The sequence below is a fragment of the Condylura cristata genome, unplaced genomic scaffold (genome assembly GCF_000260355.1).
Source record: "Condylura cristata isolate star-nosed mole 26May11 unplaced genomic scaffold, ConCri1.0 scaffold00007, whole genome shotgun sequence".
Taxonomy (NCBI): domain Eukaryota; kingdom Metazoa; phylum Chordata; class Mammalia; order Eulipotyphla; family Talpidae; genus Condylura; species Condylura cristata.
Genome location: NW_004567108.1, coordinates 10,215,182 through 10,238,634, shown reverse-complemented (window position 1 = coordinate 10,238,634; position 23,453 = coordinate 10,215,182). Strand labels below are relative to the sequence as shown.

Below are 23,453 nucleotides of genomic sequence, written 5' to 3'. Positions count from 1 at the left end.
TAATTAAAGCTCCATCAACTGTAAGATAAAAAATAAGAAGCATGCAAATTGATGTCTTTAGGAAAAATGAAAGGTAAGATGGTGACAGGCTGTTCTCTGTCAGTGTAGGCATAACAATCTATGTCTCTTTTGGGGCACCTCATGCAGCTTCCCTGCAGGGTAAAACCCCAAGCCGGTTCATAATTAAAGTAATATCAGTTTGCTTGACAAAGTAGGATTCATGAATTCCACAGAATCACCTTAGAAATCATTTCAAAACTATGGATAAATAGCTCTTTCATACAATTAAATATAGAAATGCATTCTAAGTTTTGAAATAGAACTAGTAAATCTTACCCCCCAAATATTCCCTGAATATAAAACATTTCATGGAGTGCATTATCCAATATATAGGGCAGTCACTGAATAAATACTTATTGAGTGAGTTATTAAAGTTCCCTTCTAATCAAAATAATTGTGTATGTGTGCATGTATGTACACACAACATATATATTTATAATATAATTGTATGAATTAGGGAACAGGAAAACTAAATTTTCCATGGGCTCTCTATATTCCTGGGTCCACATTTATCGATACAACCAACTGTGGGTCAAAAATTCATACTATGTAGTTAAGACTACAGTGGTTTGTGATTGCTGAACATGTACATACTTTTTTATTTTTGTCATTGTACACTAATCAATACATTATAACAACTATTTACATAATATGTGCATTGTATTAGCAATTAGGTGATTTAAAGTATAGGATGGGATGTGTGTAGGTTAGATATAAATACTATACCTTTTTGTAAAAGTGACTAGAGCATTCCTGGATTTTGGTCTCTGCCTGAGTCCTCAAACCCATCCCCCTTGAAAAATGAAGGATGACTATACTATTTTTATGGATGATTCCACTCTTAACCATGGCTTTTCTGGAAAGTATGAATATCCTGAAATTGTTTTTATTAGGGGAAATGCACATGTATGTGCATATGTGCTTATATATACACAAACCATTCATAGCCCATCATAGGTGTGTATGCAGTCTCTTTCAGCTAATTACTATGGAATATAGTATATATAATTTAAGCTTAGTATAATATGAGCCAATGGAACATGGTTGTTTTGTAATATAGTCACAGAAAATTAGCATAAGCAATGCCTATTCTAATGAAAATGCAATGAGCTTTATAGGTATAGAGATAGTCTCTATACCAATCAAATAAGAAAATGAAATGACAAATAATTTTGGATCCTTATTCAGAATTAAAGTGACAAGTTAAAAGCAGATTATCAGAATGTAGGCATATGCCTAAAAATACAGGAAATCTCAAGGAAGTCCAAGCTAAAAATAATAAATAGGAATTCCCAGAGACAGAACACAGTGAGTAACAATAGTCACAGTGACAGTAAAGTAAACAGAAAAACAATGATTCTCTTTTATTCTGCCTCTCTGTTTAATCCATGATATGAAAACTTTTTACCATAGCTTGATATACTTTTATCAGCCAGAGCTTTACCTATTTAACTATCTTTGAAAATCACTTGAATCAAGGTATTGAGTTCACAATTTTTTAAGTGATAAAAAAATCAATTCCTTCCTTACCCATAGTTATAATCCTAACAGAAGCAACTTTCAATGATTTTTTTCAAAGTTTTTCTATTTTAAGATACAGCTCACAAGTAATATCTCACAAGTAATATCACAAGTAATATCTTCTTGCTCAAATAATTTTACACATTACCTTTTAGGTTCCTTTCATGATGAAAATAGAGCTCAGTAGCATCTCATTTTATTCTCTCTTAAAAATAATTTTATCTTTTTTTCCAGTTTCTCCACTGCTTGTTACTAATTTTCTATCTTATTTTCTAAGATAAGATACAGGATTGTGCTTTCACTTATATAGCAACTGCTCAATTTTTAAAAAAATGTTTTCATTAATCCTTTATTTTGGAAGCATTCAGAACTGTCTTTATTTTGGAAGCATTCAGAACTGCTAACCTACAGACCTCAATTTTTCTGTTCCAACAAGATCCATGAATCTCAGAAGCTCAGGAAAATCTGCCATCCCAGACATTTCTGTTCTACCTTTGTAATTTGGATAACATAGTTGTCCTAATCTGACGCATTTCTACATTTTGATTTAACTCCTTATTTACCTGAAGTATATTCTTCTTTGGATTTTCTGAAAACCCAAAGGGAGCTAAATAGTCATAGTCTAAAGCTACCTTAGATGACTTATCATACTTGTTTAGTAATGGTGCTAATGGAAGCATTTCAGGTGCAAAATTATGATCAAATTTTGATGACACTGTTCAATATTTTTTCCCTAGGTAACTTTACAAATGTGAAGTGTCACTAATGTAGGGAGTATAAAATAACTGAATTAATAATCTGATACAAACAAGCTTAAATCTCAGATTTGAAACAAGGTGGGAGGGTTGGGGCAGGGATAATAAAAAACAAAGAGGGAAGGAAATACCGTGGTCTATGGTGGTAGAACAGGGATAAGTTGGTGGTAAAGGCAAACACCTGATGAGGGCACCTCAATATTACCTCAGTTAAAAATAAATAAAATCATTAATTAAGCAAAATGTTTAGGGCATAGATGACAAGAAAGGAGTGAATAAAGTACACACATTGGAAGGTTTTAGCAGGACTTGACAACACTGCGAAGTAAAAGTAAGGATCTCTAGAAAGTAAAGGATCTAGAGAGCTAGATCGCTAGTAGGATCTCTCTGCATGTAAACCTTAGTGAAATTCAAAGCTTAGAATTTAGCTAATAGAAATAGGAATCGTTTCTCAAAAATTTAATTTCAGGGACTGTTGGGAATTAAAAATGAACTTGCTAAATGCTATACAATCAGCTGTGATAGAACTTGAATTCTAGCCTGCTTTTATGACTGGTCTTTTGTCTGGTTTTATCCTGACCTCGTATAATGAGTTAGTGTTATTCTGCACTCAAATAACAAATTAAAAAAAGAATCTTCATTTTTTCCTTTCTCCAGAAGAACTTGCATAACAAACAAAAGAGTTATTTATTCTATGTGTTTTAATTTTTATTAGTTTTTCATATTTTTTGTTTTTAAGTTTGTATCTTTTGAAGCCTCAGTTTTATAGAAGTTGATTTTTTTTTTCTTTTCAAACATTTAGGAATATGAGGATTTATGGGGGTATCATTTTTATATTAGCCTTTACCTTAATTGTAGCATGAACAGATAGTGATTTATTATAATTTATTCAAACCTGTGTAATTACTAATTATGGGATCCAATTAAATTAAAATTTATGTAATTTATTATAATAAAATCCATGTAATTTAATATATAATCATAAACTATTAAATAACAAATTTTAATCTAATTTATGTAGATATATGTATATAAATTTTATATAAATATCAATTAAATGAGCCATATTTTTCATATTTATATTGTTAAGTCTTTCATGTATTTGCAGTGTGTCTAGGTCTAGCTACCTACTCATTTAATTGAAAAAATCAGTACAGTTGTATAATATATTTCAAATATCCTGTAGATAGTCAGGTCCTCTGTGGTGGCACAGTGGGTTAAAGCACAGCACTATTAATCTCTCTGCAGCCACAGAATTCTCCTGTCTCTACCATTGCTGCCCTCCACAGTGCACTTCATCAATCTGCCTGTTCTACTCCCCCACTCTCTCTGGTGAATTCTCTCACTGCCCCTGCACCTCTGGACTGTATCCCAGTTGTGTATGCATAAATAAATATTTTGAAAAAAGAAAATAGATAATCATGGTCATAGAGATTTTAACAGAAACCAGATTTTATCAGCTATTGTAAGGTAAGTGAAGACGAATAATTTATGCTAACATGAATACTTTTTTTTTTTTTCATTAAATCAGTTATACAATTTTCTTATTACAGAAAAGTTACTTCTATGGTGTAGTAAATCAACATGTTGAGTTGCTACTTCCATAGGATTGCATTTTTAAAGGTGGAACTTGCAGAAAGTAGGCTAAAATTTATGATGCTCCATGGATGAACATAGTGAAACAGAAATGCATCAACAGGAAGAGTAAGAGGTTGTCAGATGGGCTTATATAATGAAAAGTATGTTGACTCGAAGTAAGAAATGCATATTGGAAAATCCTAAAGAAAACAAATTTTATGGAGATTTTTAATAAGGGAATGAATGGTAGGACAAAAGAGTCAACTTATGTAGGGTCATCATTTGGGTATCTTATTTTATTTTAAGGACAGTAGAAACAATCAAAGAAATTTAAGGTTTTATTAATCTTTGATACAGTAATGTTTTCAAAATGTGAATATCACTGCAGTGTATATTGAGAGTGGCCAGCAATTGATTGGATTTGCCCAAATATAGGAGCTAGTAAACCAGTGGGAAATTTCACATTTTCCCAGTATTTAAGTAAGTATGTGTGGTTATTAAACTCAAAGAAATACAGTGGGCATGTAATAGTTGGGAAATACCCAACAAAGTCCTTATATCATATTACATTATTGGTAACACCAATAGCTAGGTAGATAATATAATGCCTGACAGTTGGGTAGTTGACATGAAGAGTGGTTAGGAGAGGCATGTTCAGCAAAGCTATATTCAACAGGTTGTTGGTGAAAGCTTCTGAGGAAGCCACAGATGAGCAGTCACTTGAAGGAAGTCAGTGAAATTCACTTTCATCCAAAGATGAGGAAACCTAAGAGAAGCAGCAGCAAAGGCAAGGAGAGAGAATAACCAGATGATTGTGATTTTTACTTTATTATAGTCACTTTATTTTTCCTGTTCCCTTGTTTGGTTCTTCTACATTGTTCCTATAAGTAAGACCATTTGATATTTTTCTTTTTTCTTTTTGGCTTATTTTACCAAGCATAATGCTTTCCACTCCATCCATGTTGCTGCATAGGTGAATGGGTGGTGGGAATTTCACGGGGAAGTCATTCATTGCACAAAAATGAAGGATTATGTAATAAATATATTTTAAAAATGAAAAAATCAGTAATCTATGAATGCTTAGAGAATTGCTTTCAGTAGTGTGTTACCAAAGTTAAATAAGGAGAAAATGTAGGAAGGAGAATAAAAAATACAGAATAACAGGCTCACTGGCATGTGGTGGAAATGAGTTATTTTTTTTGAAAAGATGTATTTATGCATACAGAGCTGGGATACAGCCAGAGGTTCAGGGTGGTGAGAGGATTCACCAGAGACAGTCAGAAACAGAACAGGAGGGGAGCAGCAGGCGGTCAGGAGAAGTCTGTGGCGCCATGTGGGTCACCTCGGGGCCGGTATCAAACTCATGCTGAAGTGGCTTTAGCTTCTTAGTGCGTGCTTTAACCTGCTGCACCACCAGGGAGGGGCTGGGAAGGAGTTTTAATGACTTCTCCTAGCAAATGATGTCTCAAACTCAGCCAGCATAAGTACATAGATCAATTTGTTAGGGCAGCCATGATGAAATACCACAAACCATATGATATGAATCAACCTACATAATAAATGTATTTTTTCATGATCTTGGAAGTTCAAAGTTCACAGTTAAGATGTCAACTGGATTAGAGTCTTCTGAGGTTCCTTCTTTACTTGTGTTATATGCATGGCTAACTTCTCCAAGGGTCTCCAGCTGTTCTTCATTCTGTGCCTGTCAGATTCCAGATCTTATCAAAACACAAAACTCTTCTGACTCGCCCTGCTCCCCTCAGTAGTGTATTTCAGTTTATCTGCCTATTCTGCTTCCCACTCTGTCTCTGGTGAATCCTCTCACCCCATACTTTTGTCCTGCACCCCAGTTCTGTATGCATAAAAAAAAATCTAAAAAACACTGGTGATATTACAACTGAGATGGAAAAAGGCACGAAATGATGTAAAAATAAACTATTATTTAAAAACAAAAAACAAAAACTGGTGAATCCTATTAGACCCACCTAAGTATTTCCATTTAAATTTGATTACCTCTTTGGAAGCCTGTATATAAAGTCACATTCTGAATTTCTAGGGCTTAAAACTTCTAACATATGAACTTGAAGGGGCATTAACCCCAAATATTCAGCCAATTAAAATGCCATATCCTCAGATCTGGGAAGATGCACCATGGTCATACGAGGGCAGTGTAGTGGGGTAAGAATTTACAGTATTTTGTGGCAAAAGTGGCAGAAGGAAAATGCATAGAGGAATGTTTAGAAAACCTTGAGCAGCCTAAATCAGTGCAAGTCCTTCCTGGAAGTGACTGAAGGCAAAATACATTAGGAAAGACATGCTCAGAGAAGAACTGACTGGCTAAGAGCTTTGCACTTTATTATGTATATTAAAGAGAATTACTTAAGGTTTATGAGCAAGAAGGTGCTATAATCAGAAGTGTGCTTAGGTCCATTAATCTGTCAGTAATATGTAGTTTACGATCTGGTGCTAAAACATAAATCTCATTAGCAGTAGAGACGATTCAAGTTGGAAACACATCCAGGTGCACGAGGGCTTTTGATAAATCCTTGTTTTCCTCTGACATGGAAAGAGTTTGTCGGAATTTAGTGTTTTTACATTGACACTGTGAAGGGCATCTTTGTATTTCTCCCACAGACTATTCTTTGTATTTTCTGTCTCAAATATAAATAGAATCCCTATTATGGCTGATTTCAGGAAATTTGTAATGTTCCGCCTGTGCCTGAAATAAGCTATGAGTAATAAATAGCTAAATACAACAACAGAAAAACAATTTAAGGTAAATATTCCCTACGTCTATTCCATGATCGGTTGTGATTTTGCACACATACATGGGTACATATTTGAACTTAATAAATAGCCTCTAATTATTTGGACAAATGCAGAAAAGGCAAACATTTATTTTTAAAAATAGCGCTCTTAACATGAGGTTGGTACTCACTGTTCATAATATGCACAGTCGAAAGGCCCTCTCTTTTTGTTCCTAAACTTTAATGTAACATTATTCATATTGTATACATTCAATTCAATCATTGGTCATTTAGTGGAGAGCATGAGTGTGCTCGCCTATGCCTTTTACCTTTGAATAGTCTATTGAGAAACTTCTCTCCTGTCTCTTTTCCTCTTCCTTTATTTTCTGCAGACACCATCCATCTTCGAGTTCTTGAATCTTCTCCAGTTGGTACAGCCATTGGCAGTGTAAAAGCAACTGATGCTGACACTGGGAAAAATGCCGAAGTAGAATACCGAATTATTGATGGTGATGGGACTGAGATGTTTGACATTATAACGGAGAAGGACACGCAAGAAGGCATCATAACTGTGAAAAAGGTGCCCAGCATCAGAATAAGTAAAAATCCACCTGTTTAGAGAGTAGGGATATAATTTTGTGCTGTCTATCGATGTGTTATCCACTAGAAAGACCAATATAATTTTTTAAAGATTTATTTATGCATACAGAACTGGGGTACAGGTCAGAGGTGCAGGGAAGGTGAGAGGATTCACAAGAGACAGACAGACTGGGGAGTAGAACAGGCTGATAGATGAAATACACTGCTGAGGGGAGCAGTGGGCAGGTCAGGAGAGGTCTACCGCACCATGTGGTTCATCTCCCTGGCTGGGAATTGAACTTGTGATAGCTTTATATTGCTGTGATTTCACCCATTGTGCCACCAGGGAGAGCCCCCCAATATAATTTTTAACCATAATTTATGTTGTGCCTAAGTATGAGGAATAAAGCCAAAGTTCTCCTTGGACATTTCAACTCTGTTTTTGGTCATTGAGGTATGAAACCTAAGATTTTAGAAAAGTTTGAAGGTGAGTTTATATATGCATGATTTTGTTTCTAAGCCACATTAATAATAGACCCCATAATAACTTGTTTTTTAAAAAAAGAGTCAGCTAATAATGGCAATTTATCATCACAGTTGGAGATATAAAAGGTAGCATGCCATCTATCCAGATGTATGAAGCAATAATTAGAGTTGCTAATAAAAAGAGACAGCATGGATTGGAAGATAATTTAATTGTTCACATTTTTCCTTCTGCTACATAAATTAAACTTTCCTGCTAACATATGCTCAGTGATACTGTTTAAAGGTAACTAGTTATTTTTTCATTGTAGAGTTAGTATGGTCATTATTTTAAAAAATGCTCAGTAAAATGTAGGTCCTAATGAAATGTCCTGAACACTCTATATGTATAAAGTAACCATTGAACACTGGTCAATCATACAATTCTATATATATTTCTATGAGATCTCATTGAAAAAACTAAGGTACTCAAAAGCCCAAGGTATTTAACCAATTCATTAAATGGACAGTGACCTACAAAGGAGGAAGCAGTTTTCTTGTTTTTCAAGTCTGGGAAGTCACAACTATGTAGCTAGAATCTGCTGTTAAAATGACTGAAGGGATCTGAATCAATGACACCTTGTTTTCTGTTAACAAACATACATTTTAGAGTAACTGAGAGGTGAGGGCTTTGATTTTAATTTCATGACAGTTAAGCTATAACATTATTGATTCCCATACTTGTTTTATAACAAAATAATTAACATTTTCGATCAAATTTTTCTCCTTATACAATGTTTAATATAGCTGCTGAATGGTTTACATTAGTCTTCTAAATTTCATAAACTTATACAGAACCATAAGCCCATTAAACTGAATAGAAATATCAGAACAAATTTAAAAATACAACTGAGTTTTGTTTATAGAAGAATTGAAAAGAAGCCAACATCTCAGCACATATACCAGCAGACACACACACACACACACACACACACACACACACACACCATCAGTTCATTTTTTGTAATGAGTCAACACCTTATGCTATAGGAATTAATAACTATTCAATTTTTCCAAAATGTAAGACTATCATTTTCTTGCATTTGAAATATCACCTATTGGATACATTAAATAGTAAAAATTGAATCCTCACTGATACATAAATTATTTTTATCACTTTTAATTATTCACAGTTAATGAGTACCTTGACATAACACAACCAGGCTTTAAAAATCTACTGTACCTTGAAAGGAAAATTTAATTCAATATACTGCCCTCTAACTTGATGATTTATTTTGTTATACAGCCTCTTGATTACGAGAGCCGAAGACTTTACACTCTGAAGGTTGAAGCAGAAAATACCCACGTGGATCCACGTTTTTATTACCTAGGACCATTTAAAGATACAACAATTGTGAAAATCTCTATAGAAGACGTGGATGAGCCTCCCGTTTTTAGCAGGTCCTCCTATCTGTTTGAGGTTCATGAAGATATTGAAGTAGGCACAATCATTGGAACTGTAATGGCCAGAGACCCGGATTCTACATCTAGCTCCATTAGGTAATGTATGCTTAAGATGGACTGAAAGGAAATTGAATATAGACATCAAGCAATTTTACCTACAATATTTAATGCCTTGAAAGATATGAGCCTCTGTATGTTGAATATCCATTGAGTGAGTACAGGTTTCAAGGAAATTGTCTCTGATTGCCTTGTGCAGGGCTTGCATAGACTTCAGAGTTCACTACATTTCCACTCTTGCCCTTTTGCCTGAAACCTGACACTTTTCCTGTGCCTGTGTGGTTAAGATATGGTCTGTGTTGCCCTTGCCCCAGATAGGGGGCATATGTCAGCTGTGCAATTACAATGCAATCAAATCACTTTATTTGTGCCTTCAGGTTATTAAATAATATGTAAGTTGGAAGGATTTTTAACCATTCAAAAGACTATAAATCCAGCAATGCTATAATGCAGTTATATTGTGATTTTGGAAACTCTCTTATCTTCCTGCATTCAAGGAAGGGTCAATTTTAGTTTGTTTTGACTATATTAAATAAATAATAGTGCATTAAGGAAAAGTAAGAGTAATTTTATTTTACTTTTTTCCTTTGATTTTTTTTTTAAACGGGAGTTTAAAAACATGAGATGTCATAAACATAGGCAATGGAAAAGACAATAGTTTTTGTTGACATTTGTGCTATTATTTGAATACTATTCCGCCTCAAAAGAATTACTCACGTTAGACTGTTAACCCAGCACTTACTGGAATTTTCAGCAGACTAATTTTGTAGCCCCTACAAAATCATATGGACCAGTCAAGCAAGAATTCAAATGGCGGGGCAGTTTGCAAACATTCCTCTCTCCTTAGTATACAGCAGCAGAACGAACAGAACCTTGAATTTAATGTACCCTGTAACGCTGGTTGTACTTAAAGTTAGAAGTGTTACCTAAATCTTTTCTTATGGTCATACAACAGCACCCCAGACTGCCATGGGCTGGCATCAGAAGCCTGTGTGCGGTAATCACAACAACACCCAGCTGCCAGCTGGTCTTTCCATAAATGCCTCTTCTCCAGTCCATTCATCGTTATGGGAATGGTTGCCCGCCTTGATTTTTTTTTTTCTTTTGAAGTGTTTACATAACCAACATGCACATTCATTTTCCCCACTGAACACTTAACAACTCTCCCACTGGTGTACTCCTAACTGACTTTAATAAGCTATGTTCTCTGTTTCTGTTTTAAAAGATCTTTGTTAAGCGAAATGTTATGTTTTTAGAAGCACTCCATTCAAATAGAGTGTTGTTATGGAATGTCAAATATAAAGACATTTCTCCACACCATGAAATAGGGTTTGCTTCCTCTTCTATAGACTGCTGTTATATCAAAATGGGCTGTGGATTTTTGAAACAAATCTAAAGTATTTAATAAAGACTCAAATCTAAGGACAAGGAGTAAAGAATCCACTTACTTAGACTACATGCAATAGTGTTAATAAATTCATTACTTATTAATAACAGAGTCTATGCCATGAAGGTTATCGTATATTTGAATTTATGCTAATTAGGTATAGAAAATGCAAATGAATATCCTTGGATGTTATTCTTGATAGGCCATGAAGATTTAAAATGTGTGTGTATGTGTGTTTGTGTGTGTGTGCCAAAGAACATTTGCTGATGCAATGCATTTATGGGATGGATAATACTGGACATGTTATAAATTACTTATATCATATATTATAAATGATAATGCAATAATCAAAGGGGTCTGTTTCAAGTAGTATTTTGAAAATGGCTTTTAAAATAAAAGTGAAAGTTAACACATACAATTTGTTAGTAAAGCATTGGAAAATATGTCATGTCTGGAAAAACTCAGTGTCTCTGTAGCTTCAAGATAATTTCATCCAGTCTTCTAAATTGTATTATTATTTCTTTAAAATAAACTACAAGATGTAATTTAGAAAAAAAATGTAAAGTTGATATGGGAAAGATAAGAGTGCTTTATATTGATTTGCATTTGAAGCTTTGTTTCATTTTTCCATAGTGATAAGCAATCATATTATTTGACAAAATGCCTAAGGAGTTCAATAACCATTTCAGCATATCAGATATTAACATGTTTCTTAAGGAGTTCTCTGTGTGTTAGGAAAAACATTCAATATGAGAAATGTGATTTATTGAGTGCCTCAGAACTCCAAGCATAATATGTGGTATTTACAAGTTTGATTTCCTTTTTGAGATGTGGTATATGGCAGAGATGAGGGATAAAAGGTATTTTGCATAGAGAGGACAAGTAGTTTCTACTTCAGGCAATCATGGAACACTCCAAGCAGAAGGTAAACTCTATGTTGATACTGTCAGTACTAAAATATTTCTTTTACATGGGGAAATAATTTGTGAATTATTCCATATGCAGAAATAAAACATTTTGCTCTATTTGTGAATGGTAAATAAAACATGTGACTTGAATATAAAAATAAATTTATAGTGTGTTAATAGAGAGGATTGGAGTTTATTATGAAGATCTGTAAATGACTGTTCTGTTCTATTTGGAATTGGTTTAACATAAAATATAAAATAAGGACTCCTCAAAATTAAAATCACTTTAGCTATATTGACAAATTAATTGTTCTTCTAATGCAATTTATTCAAAACCAGGCACAAAGATCATAAATGTCAATTGAATTTTAGAAATCATTAGAACACTAAAAAACAAAAGAATTTCATGACACATTTTTAAATTATTTTGTATTATTACACACAAAGCAATACACACAAAGCACACTTTAAAAATAGTTCATTCTTTAAAATATTCTATTTCTTTAAAATAAATGGATGACTGACTTAGGAAAAGTTATGCCATAATTGAATATTATTCCTGGTCTTGTCATCTTTGTTTTATTTATTTTTTACTATAAAGCATTAAATAAAATTGGGAATTATGTTTGCTAACTCAAGAACTATAAAACATTTATAAGCCATTAGCATTGTGAAGTGGCAGGGACCAGTGAGGGGAGGATAGCTGTTTTTCACCTTGACTGAAAATTCCCTAAATAATGGGATTTGTGTACTTATATATTAATAAACTCAGTGTTAGGTTATAGAATGGCACCCAATACAGTCCCTTTAATTAGTTTGCAGTTCAGTGTGGAATGCACAAAGATTTATTTGGTAGAAATACATAAAAGGTCTTTTCTAAAACTTTCCTATTTTAAAAACATCTTTAGTAAAAATGTACACAGAAGCACAAGTTTTCAGACCTGGAATCCTCTAAGCCTAATCATAACCTCTACTCAGAAGTAAGTTATCTCCAGTTTCCTCACTAAGCAAAAGACAATAACCTTTCGATTAGATTCTTGTAATTCTTTGGCAGAATATTCAGTCACCACCTCCGTCTGTTAGTAAGTAACCACCTGTATGTAAGCTGCCTATTTTGTGAGAAAATATAACAAACTCAATTGAATGTATGTGAAAGTAGAGAATAGTGTAATAATGCCAACATTCACAATAATAATAGAGCAGAATGCCAACCTCAGAAGGTAAGCATGGGTGCGTGTGTATGCCAGTAAGTCAGCAAAGCAATCTGAATTCTAGATCAGTACTTTGTACTTTATTTAAATAATGAGTGACACGTGTTACATATTTTCCCATTTTCTCTTGAAACTGTCAATAATAGTGCCTCTATGTTTTCGTTTCTGGGTTTTTATGTTTTTGTTTTTGTTTTTGTTTTCCCTCTATGTTCAGATTTTCCTTGGATCGTCATACTGACCTTGACAGGATTTTCAACATACATTCTGGAAATGGATCCCTTTATACATCAAAGCCACTGGATCGTGAATTATCTCAATGGCATAATCTTACTGTTATTGCTGCTGAAATCAGTAAGATGAATTTTATGTGTATATATATATATATATATATATATATATTAGGTCTTTATATTATATATTCTCATTGCACAAATGAATTTTAATCTATGTTTATGAAAAGTCTTTTTAGCACCTATTTTTTCATTACACACATATATATATAGATATAGCTACAGATATAAAAAGAGAGAAAACTATAGATATTCATAAATCTACAACTGATAGTAAAAAATACAATGATCTAGAATTGGGAACTTGAGATATTTCCATTTAGGGAAAGAGAAATGTACTAAATTTGTTCTACAGACATGGTAAGTTAGTATCATCATTAACTGCCAGGTATTTATCGGTTAATTTTATCAAGAGCATGTAGGAAGAGACTATTAATTCCTCTTTACATATGAAGAAGCAAGGTGTTGATAATAAAAGATGACATTAAGCACTCTATTGGGTATCAGTTTAAGAATTTTAAAATTATTTTTCTCCTATTACTATTTTTATTAACCTCATTTAACAGAGAAGGAAAATAAGACTCTGGAGGTTTTAGTATCTAGTCCAAGTTACAATGCCAACAGTACTAAAACTGGGACTTGAAACCAGTCATTCTGTTCATTCTGTTTTTAAATCCTATTCTTAATTTATACTTAATTTATAAAGCGAAATCCAAATGATCACACTGGGTAGAGCCCAACACTACATCTCTCTCTAATTGCAAAGGTTGCTGCTCACACTCAAGCTTGCCTGCATTATTTATGGTGTCCATTATAAATTGAAAATATCTGTACTCTTATTAAAAAATGTATACACAAATTTAGCATGGTAACAACAAAGCATTAAAACAAGGTAACACAGGGGCCCTCTAAGCAGGAGGTTCGGTGCTGGTCCTTCCTGCTCACCCAAACCTTTTCATGGTGTCCGGTTCCTGTTCTGTGCTGTACATGGAGTAGAGCAACTTGTGAAATGCTTTAAGAAGAAGCATAATTAAGGAATGAGTCATGCCCATAAATTCCAGATCTGAAAACTAAGTTGAATTCACACACACACATGTCAAGGTGAAGTTAATTGAAGAAACCATTCTGGAATGTGGAAGGCAGAGCATGTGACTAAATCAGCAAGAGTCTTGGTAGCATGGAACTAGCAAAACATCCTTAAAGTGACTTAACCACTTCAAGATAATGTAATGATTGAGTCCTTTCCCTCGGCTATAGCAGTGAAATATAGAAGAATTCCTCTCAACACCCCCCCCCATCAAAATGAATCAGTTTTCCATTGTGAAATAGACCCAGCATTAGATTTCCTAATTTTTCCTTTAAGGAGAGTTTTTAATGTCTCTCAGTTCCACATCACCCTGGTTAGATATGCCACACACAATCCAATCTGTTCTTTCAAGAATTATTATTTGTGTTCTCTGCTTCATTCAAGCTCTTTATTCAAGTCTGTTGAGCTAGGAATTGGACTTTCCATTTCAGATACTTTGAGAAATTTAACTTCTAAAGCTAGTTGAAGTAATTATGATTCTGTAAAAAGCTAAGCCAATTACATTCTTCTTTTTAAGAACCAAACCTATTTTTTGTCCTTAAATAAAATCAATCTATGGAGTAAGTGCTGCAAATGTCTACCTGCCAAGGCACAAACAGTCAGGGGCCCATTATGCTATTCCGGGTGTTCAATGGAAAGAGGGAAAGAGGGAAGCAGCAGATAGGAAAGTGCTATAACTAGGTTTTAAACACTGGGTTTGTGGTATGTGGGTCACACAGCAAGCCCTCAGTCAGACAGGATGATGAGTATACACGTACTTACTTACCCACGTCCCCGGCCCTGCCTCCACCAGTCCATTCCAATATGCCAGAGCACTTGTCAGAAATCATCACAAATACTACTCCAGGTAGTAGTTAGCATATTATACCATGGAATTTCTTCTTTCTTTCAACACACACACACACACACACACACACACACACACACACAATGTTATGAAATACCAAGAACGTTATCAACTATCGAAAATTAAGGTCACAATCAATTCACACATTCATTGTTTTGTAGTAGAAACCAGTTACTTCAACCCCATCTGAAAATTTCACTGCAATCTTTGCATAGATCTGAGGACAGTAGCAGAGTTTAGGACTGCAGGACACCATTATCTACGCCTAGTTCCTTTTTAGTGGAAATTATTTCCCTAAGCAGAGAGGAAAAATTCATCTTTCTGAAGCCTAGGATTTCTGGTAATGATGTAAGTTTTCCTCTTCTGGGACATGTGGAAAAACTTGTGGCTGCATAGGCCTGGTTTCACCTGAGGTCATGCATCTTAAGATCCTTTACTGCTGACACACTCTTGTTCCAGTAGTTTCCCTGGAGGACTCTGAGAGAGACTCAGGTGGTGAATATATGCCAGCTACTATTAGCAGGATGCTTCCTTTGAATGCTTCATATTTTTATTGATATATAGGCTGCAGCCTCTGCCAGTAAAAAGATTAGTGTAAGCACTGTGTTTTTGAATAGGTGACTCCAGGCCTGATGCTTTACACGGCAAGTTTCTCTCTGTGGATTTAGCTTTTGATCTGAAGAGGCCTTGAGTTATTTGTAAAGAGGTTGGTGAATCACCATATTGTGTTAGGGAAGGGACTGACGATGCAATTTTTTTTCAATATGAAATTTTGCAGTCTCTCGTGGCTTCCGTGGTAAAACTAGAAAGTGAATTGGTGCTAACAAAACAATAATTTTTATGTCAAGACATTATATTGAAAGAAAATATTTTACACACATCTATTATTCAAACAGATTTAAAAACAAATTCTAGAAAATGTGAAAGAACTGTACTGTCACTTCCTCTATAGCAATAACTAACTTTAGGTGTTGAAATCTCATTTGTAGGTGAACACTTAGCCTTTTATTAGCAAATGATTTCAGAATAGGGAAGGTAGGAAAGCGTGGAAAATTTTTACTTTCTTCGCCTCTCTCCACTCTTCATGAGTAGTCTCTTTACACCCACATGAATTGTAGAAAAACTAGCTAACATTCTTGTATTTGTGTAGCTTGTTGCGGAAAAAGATAACATAAGCTCTTAGGTAATGTGTCAGCACTAAATAAAAAATATATGATGGGGATATAAATCATCATCATCATCAAAATATTGAGTACTTATCAGCATATTGACATTTTGATAAGAAATTTGTACACATTAATGAATCCAGATATTCAAATAACCCTTTACAAGTTCTCTTTTGATTTATTTTTCTTAAGAGTTATTTATTTATATATACAAGAGCTGGTGTACAGACTAGAGATGTGGGGGGAGAGAGGACCCACCAGAGACAGAGTGGGGAGCAGAACAGGCAGATCTACTGCAATACACTGCGGAGGGGAGCAGTGGGTGAGACGGGAGAGGTCTGCTGTGCCCTGTGGGTCAGCTCCCTGGCCGAGAATCGAAGTCATGCTGCAGTGGCTGCAGATAGCTTCATAATGCTGCATCTTAACCCCTTCTGCCACCAGACCTTTTTATTCCTGTTGCATAAACTGAGGTGTCGGGGTATAGAGTAAACTGGCCAAGCTACACAGGAATGAGTGCTCGCACTGTGAACCACAGCAGCTCCGCTTGACACCAGGGATGAATTCTTAGCTACATAATGCACCAAGAAGTGAACAATATGTAATAATACTTTAGCAAATATGGAATTAGAACCAGAAAATATCCATATGGTGAACAGACTGAAGTCAGGCTGCAGAAGAATGTTAGAAAGGGAAACTGCTTTCAATTTTCTCATGACAAGAAGGAAAAGTTAATGAGACTTGATTTGCTTTGTGACAAAGCTACTGTCTGAGAAATATGTCTTTAGGCGATTTGACTTTTGTGTAAATATTATATGGGTATTTACACCAACCTCGATGGTAAGGCCTAGGACACAGGGCTATATGTAGGAACCACCCGTGTTGAAATCAACACTGTCCCCGTCAGTCAGATGGATTGCGAATTCTGCCTGCATGCTTTCATTTTTCTTCCGCTTGAAACGTCTGTGCTGAGTCATCAGTTCTTGTACATTATTTTTTCAAAGTGCTGATTTTATTATTTTAGTAACATTGTAATCACATGGAGAGAAAGAAGGGGAAATAAATTACTTTGTGTGGCGATATATTCCCTGTTTATATATATATGTGAAAATGATTCTGACAAAATTAAAAAGTCAGATGAATTTCACAAGGGTAAGGGATTTTATTCAAGTCATGTTGTGCTGGAAGAGGCCATTTAACAAGAACGCTACTGCCTCTCAGCTTATCTGCTACTCGTTATATTTGGCTTTGTCTCCTTTTTCTTTTTATGTAAAAGTCCTTTTAGCTGTACTTTTGAACATTATGCTAAGACTGGTATTTTGATGTCACAAAGTCTGATGAGTTTAGCCTGAATTTAAGATGACAGAAATCTCTGAGAAATCAGTTTTACAAGTGCCTAGAAAAAATTACATTGGAGATAATATAATTATGAATAAGACCAGTATGTTATGCAAAGCTAAGGTAAATATTTATATTTTAAATTCCATTTACAAATCAAAGCACTTTTTAAAATGCATAACTTGTGTGAAAATGATGATGGTTTTGGTTTAACATTGTCAGTCAAAAAATCATAATTATGGCCCTCCCTGGTGGTGCAGCGGGTTAAAGCACAGCACTGAGAAGCTAAAGCCGCTTCCGCATGAGTTCGATCCCCGCCTGCCCCAGAGGTGACCACAAGGCGTGGCAGACCTCTCCTGACCCGCCCGCTGCTCCCCTCAGCAGTGTACTTCGTCGATCTGCCTGTTCTGTCCCCCACTCTGTCTCTGTTGAACCCTCTCACCACCCCTGAGCCTCTGGCCTGTACCCCAGTTCTGTATGTACAAATAAATAAATCTTAAAAAAAAATCATAATTATACCATTTGCTGCCATTGAATTAATTGTGTACAAATTTCAGCCTAGATTATTTAAATGATATCAGTAGTAATTATGTCAATAAAATATTTGAATCCTTTTATTTCATTTTAAATTTAAATACAAAATTCTAAAATCCATAGACATAGAAGTACATTTTCAAAAATAAGAATCACGAGTAGCTGTTGGAATATATCTTAGTGTTAAAAGAAGAAAAATAGGGTGTGAGATAATAACTACCATTTAAGAACTTGGGCCTCTTACTAATTCCTTTAAAACTATTTATTAATCAAACAAAAATACCAATAAAGAATTATTTAATACAGTAATGTGTAACAAAAATTAATAAATTCTCTTTGTTTTCATTTTATATATTTGGACTACTAGGACACAAATATAATATGAACTCAATTACACTGTGCTGTGCTTTTAAAAAGGTTTTCAAAAATAATAATAGTACTTGAGTGCAATAACGACTGAATTCAAGACTACTTAATTAGGCTCTGTAGTAATTTCCTTTATTGCTTTTGCTCCTTGTGTGAGTAGAATAAACACAATGCCTATTTGTATGTGAGCATTAATATCCTCATGATGCTTATATGATTAAATCTGATAAACTAATGTGTCTTCCTATCCACATTTTCTCTTCCACTTTTCTAGACAATCCCAAAGAGATGACTCGAGTGGCTGTTTTTGTGAGAATTTTGGATGTCAATGACAACGCCCCACAATTTGCTGTGTTTTATGACACTTTTGTGTGTGAAAATGCCAGACCAGGACAGGTAAATACCTGTAGGATTGCAAATCAGAGGAAGATTTTAACGGTATTTTAAGTATTTTCTTTTCCCATTTCTGAGGGGAAAAGATGATAAAAACAGATAAAAATGTTTATATATAGTTTACATTATATAGTTTACATTATTTTTTTAAGGATTTATTTATACATACAGAAATGGGGTATAGATCAGTGGAGGGGAGGGTGGGGGTGAGAGGACTCTCCAGAGACAGAGTGGGGAGCAGAACAAGCAGATCCACGAAGTACACTGCTGAGGGGAGCAGCTGGAGGGTCATGAGAGGTCTGCTGTACCATGTGGATCACCCACCTACCTGGGGATCGAACTCGTGTTGCAGTGGCTGTGACTAGCTTCACAGTGCTGTGTTTTAACCCATTTTGCCTCCAGGAAGGGCCCTCCGATAACATAATTTTTTTTTTTTTTAAGATTTATTTATTTGTGCATACAGAACTGGGGTACAGGCCAGAGGCTCAGGGGCGGTGAGAGGGTTCACCAGAGACAGAGTGGGGAACAGAACAGGCAGGTCGATGAAGTACACTGCTGAGGGGAGCAGCAGGCGAGTCAGGAGAGGTCTGCCACGCCATGTGGTCGCCTCCCGGGCAGGCGGGAATCGGACTCATGCGGAAGCGGCTTTAGATTCTCAGTGCTGTGCTTTAACCCGCTGCGCCACCAGGGAGGGCCAACCTCTGTTGTTTTTTAAGCCTCTGGCCTGTACCCCAGTTCTGTATGCACAAATAAAAATAAATCTTAACAAAAAAAAAAAAAAACAGAGTTTGATGTTTTTAAGGTTGAAGGTGTTTTAAAGAACACCTGTAACAGGTTCATATTTCCTTTGTATAGTTTTAAAGTAAAGAGATTTTATCATTGCCACAAAGGTGGGACTAAGAAGAAATATTTAACTTCTAATATTTTCAAAACAAAGAGCAAATAAATGGGGAAAAACATGCTGTGTCATTAGATAAATATTGATAACTGCTAGAGAGATGGGAAATGGAAGTTGGAAAAAAGAGAAATACATAGAGTTAGTGAGACATTGAGTCAATATTGCAATGTATGCAAATGTGATTTCGAAGCAGGGGTGAACAATTCACTCCTTACATGTTACATTTCATCATTATAGCAACACATAAAGAGCTTAACGACTTAGTTTTCATCCCTTAAAACACTCTTCCTACATAAGCTTTGTTTATAACTCTTAAAGTCTTTTCCTCAGTGGACTCATTTTGTTGTTTGAAAGCCCCAGCTATATGGCTTTAAGAAGTGTTCTTAATTGGTTTGAGTGCTATCTTCACAGAAGGGAGCCGCATGTATAAATAATAATTGGGAATCAAATCTGTTTTATTAAAGGGGAGCCATCTCGAAACTGTATTGTGTTTTGACATCATTTGATACTCTTTATACACATCACTGTCATTTTTACATTTGTATGCAAATGACATTGTAGAATAACTCAAATTCCTCCTTCTGAAGACTTTAACAAGAATTCAATAGCCTATCTTTTGTTTGAAATAATAAAATTGCTGAAATCAGATTCATTTTTTGTATTTGAAAATGTTATGGAAATGTTTAATTTGGAATATTTAAATGACTAAGCCGCTTCCGACTTACTTCTTAATGGAACACTATATGCTTTAAAAATACCATTCCACATAGTCATCTGCTTAACGGGCTCAGCATGATATAAGTTGAAGCCTTTTCTCTAAGAAAAATTGTCCACTTTGAAATTGCTACATATATTGCTCCCTCTATGGCTAATCTATTTGATTTTCAAGAGATATCTTTCAGAGCATTTGAGTCATTATAATTACTGACTTCCAAGTGTATTCAAAATATACAAAATAAGGGATCATGTTTATTTTGTTTATGCATTTTTTCTTTTGAAACTATCTAACCCAATCACTTTATATTTCTCGGACGTTTGACAAAGTTGTCATCCTAAAATAAAATAATCAAATTGAAGATGGTTTCAATAAAAAATAACCTATTTTGACAAACTCAATAGGAAGACATGTTTAGTAATTTTTGACGAACTGGCTCCATGAATAATAACCTCCCATGATAGTTTTTTTTTTTTATTTTAGAATAAATGCATTAGACTTCAAAGAGTAAAAAATGGTTTCTTAAAACTAAAATTAGGCACGCCCTGGTGGCGCAGTGGGTTAAAGCACAGCACCAAGAAGCTAAAGCCACTTCAGCATGAGTTCCATTCCCGCCTGCCGCCTGCCCCGGAGGTGACCACATGGCGCAGCAGACCTCTCCTGACCCGCCCGCTGCTCCCCTCAGCAGTGTACTTTGTCGATCTGCCTTTTCTGCTCCGCACTCTGTCACTGGTGAATCCTCTCACCCTCCGCATCTCTGGCCTGTACCCCAGTTCTTTATGAATAAATAAATCTTTAAAAAAAAAAACTAAAATTATATTCTCAATAATGAAGTTCTAGGTTATGATATCCTAGCAGATAAAATCAAAGTGGTCATTTGTTAGAGTATTTCTTTACTAAGACTTTGTGGAAATTAATCTGTTGACTCTGTCTCCCCTCTTAAAAGGGAATCAGGACTACTGGGTGTCTTTAAGTTATTTATAGGGTATTTCAGTTCTCTCAATACTACTCCAAACTAAGTGTTCTTTAAAAGTAGTATTTAGAACAACAGCATAGAATATAATTCCATTAATTTAGTATTTAGATAAAATGAAAAGACAGAAATAAAGCTAATTGCCACCTCCTACTTCTCGCTGTTCCCTGTTCTTGTTAGTGACTTGTCCAAGAGTTGAAAAGACGTTCCCATATGAAAGGATGTAATTTACCACTGGTGTAATATTAGTTCCCTTTTGCGCCTGAATTAGGTTATTGGATTCCTGATATTTGCACCTCAGCGGGTATTGGGGAAACTTGGGGAAAGGAAGACAACAGGATTAGCTATTCTCTCTTTCCATATTTCTTCACTCATGCCCCTCTATGATTTTTTAATCTCTATGGGAAGAAAAGAGTATTTCAATCTCACAGGAGATTTCCTAGGGAATCTTCTCAAGGAATACTGCTTATATTTACCCTTCAATAGAATTTAAACTCCAAGCCTTTACCCAACAACTCTCCTAGTTTATATTTTCCATAGAAGAGTTGGTAAGTTACTCCTAACAACTGAAATGGGTGTTTTTTATTAGAAAAAAATCATTTTTTCTTTTTCTTTTTCTTTCTTTTAAAGGAACATTGGTTTAAAACACTGTATGGCACTGAGGTGTAGGAACACCCCCTCAGGTTTATATTACGGTACCACACACCTGCCACAAAGGTACCCCTAGTCCTCCACCATAGTTCATTGTGCCTCCTACAAACTTTGCTGCCTATATTTCCCTTTCTGTCTCTCTGGGTATCCTTATTCTCTAGAGATATCTAGGGTCCACTTAAATTTTATCTGATCACTTGTTATGTTTTATAAATATCTGGTATTGGTTTTTCTCCTTCTGATAATTGAAATGGGTGTTCCTATCAGAACAATTCCATCCAATTCCATCCATATCTAGATCAAAGGAAGTTTTTTTCATCAGTGGGAAACTGAAAATGTTAAAGTATTAAAATATCTAATGACATTTTCTAATTTTAAATATTTTAAATTCCATTTGTCATCCCACATTCCATTAGAGTGTGATCACTGAAACACCTTTCAAGTTGATTGAAGATTATTTTAGAAGAGCACAATGAAAACAGAAAATTATTTTCCAAATTATTTAAACTTGAAAATGCTTTTTAAATGAACACAACATTAGTAGCAAATGTTTCCATCAAGTATTCACATGGTGTTAAATTGAACTAATGCAGTAAATGCTATACTCCTTTAAGTTAAGGATAAAACTGACTGTTTATAAGCATAAATGCACACTTAACTTCTCAAGCCCACCTGCAAATTTAAAACATACAAAAATATACTTTATTGTACATATATGATCTAAAGATAGAGATATATGCAAAGGAATATACAGCTACATGTTACCTATACCATACATATATATTCACATAGTATTAATTAACCATATTGCATGTAAAATATGGTGATTTGCTGATAGTATAAGGCATTACATTTTCTATTTTGTTAGCAGATAACTTTTTTAATTGAGGTAATAATGGATTACATTATTGCTTTTGTTTACAAAATGTAGGGTCTCCCCCACAGTTTTTATCACTACTCAGTACCCACAACCAAAACACCCATCGTCCATGACCATAGTCCATTTTGCTCCCCAAACTTTGCCTTCCTTCTCCCCTTCACATGCTTCAGTTCTTTAGTCAGCTTGTAGGGCTAGTTCTTAGTTTGGCTCTATATGATCTTTTGTTTGGTTTCTGCAGATAACACCTTAGATTGTGTCTTTTAAATTAACAGAAGAGTTGATCTTTATAATAGAATCAGTGCCATATGTTAAATTTAAAAATATACAATTTTTTGACAATGCAAATGGAGTGAACTATTACTGTTAGGACTTTCTTTTTAGAAGTTATAGAAGTTATAAAAGTTATACATATTACATATACATTCTCTACTTTTTTTTTTAAGACTTATTTATTTGTGCATACAGAACTGGAGTGCAGGCCAGAGGCTCAGGGATGGCGAGAGGCTTCACCAGAGACAGAGTAGGGAGCAGAACAGGCAGATCCAGGAAGTAAACTGCTGAGGGGAGCAGCGGGTGGGTCAGGAGAGAT

At 34.8% G+C, this 23,453-nt stretch overlaps 1 protein-coding gene across 1 annotated transcript in view; it reads left to right on the top strand.

Annotated features, from left to right (window-relative positions):
• CDH10 (cadherin 10, type 2 (T2-cadherin)) overlaps positions 1 to 23,453 on the top strand; it is a 135,142-nt gene that overhangs the window by 103,016 nt on the left and 8,673 nt on the right. Inside the window, exons 6-9 of the mRNA XM_004678066.1 lie at positions 7,054 to 7,241; positions 9,009 to 9,262; positions 12,944 to 13,080; positions 18,629 to 18,750. Of these exons, the coding sequence (XP_004678123.1) occupies positions 7,054 to 7,241; positions 9,009 to 9,262; positions 12,944 to 13,080; positions 18,629 to 18,750 (701 nt within the window). The remainder of the gene's footprint in view (positions 1 to 7,053; positions 7,242 to 9,008; positions 9,263 to 12,943; positions 13,081 to 18,628; positions 18,751 to 23,453) is intronic.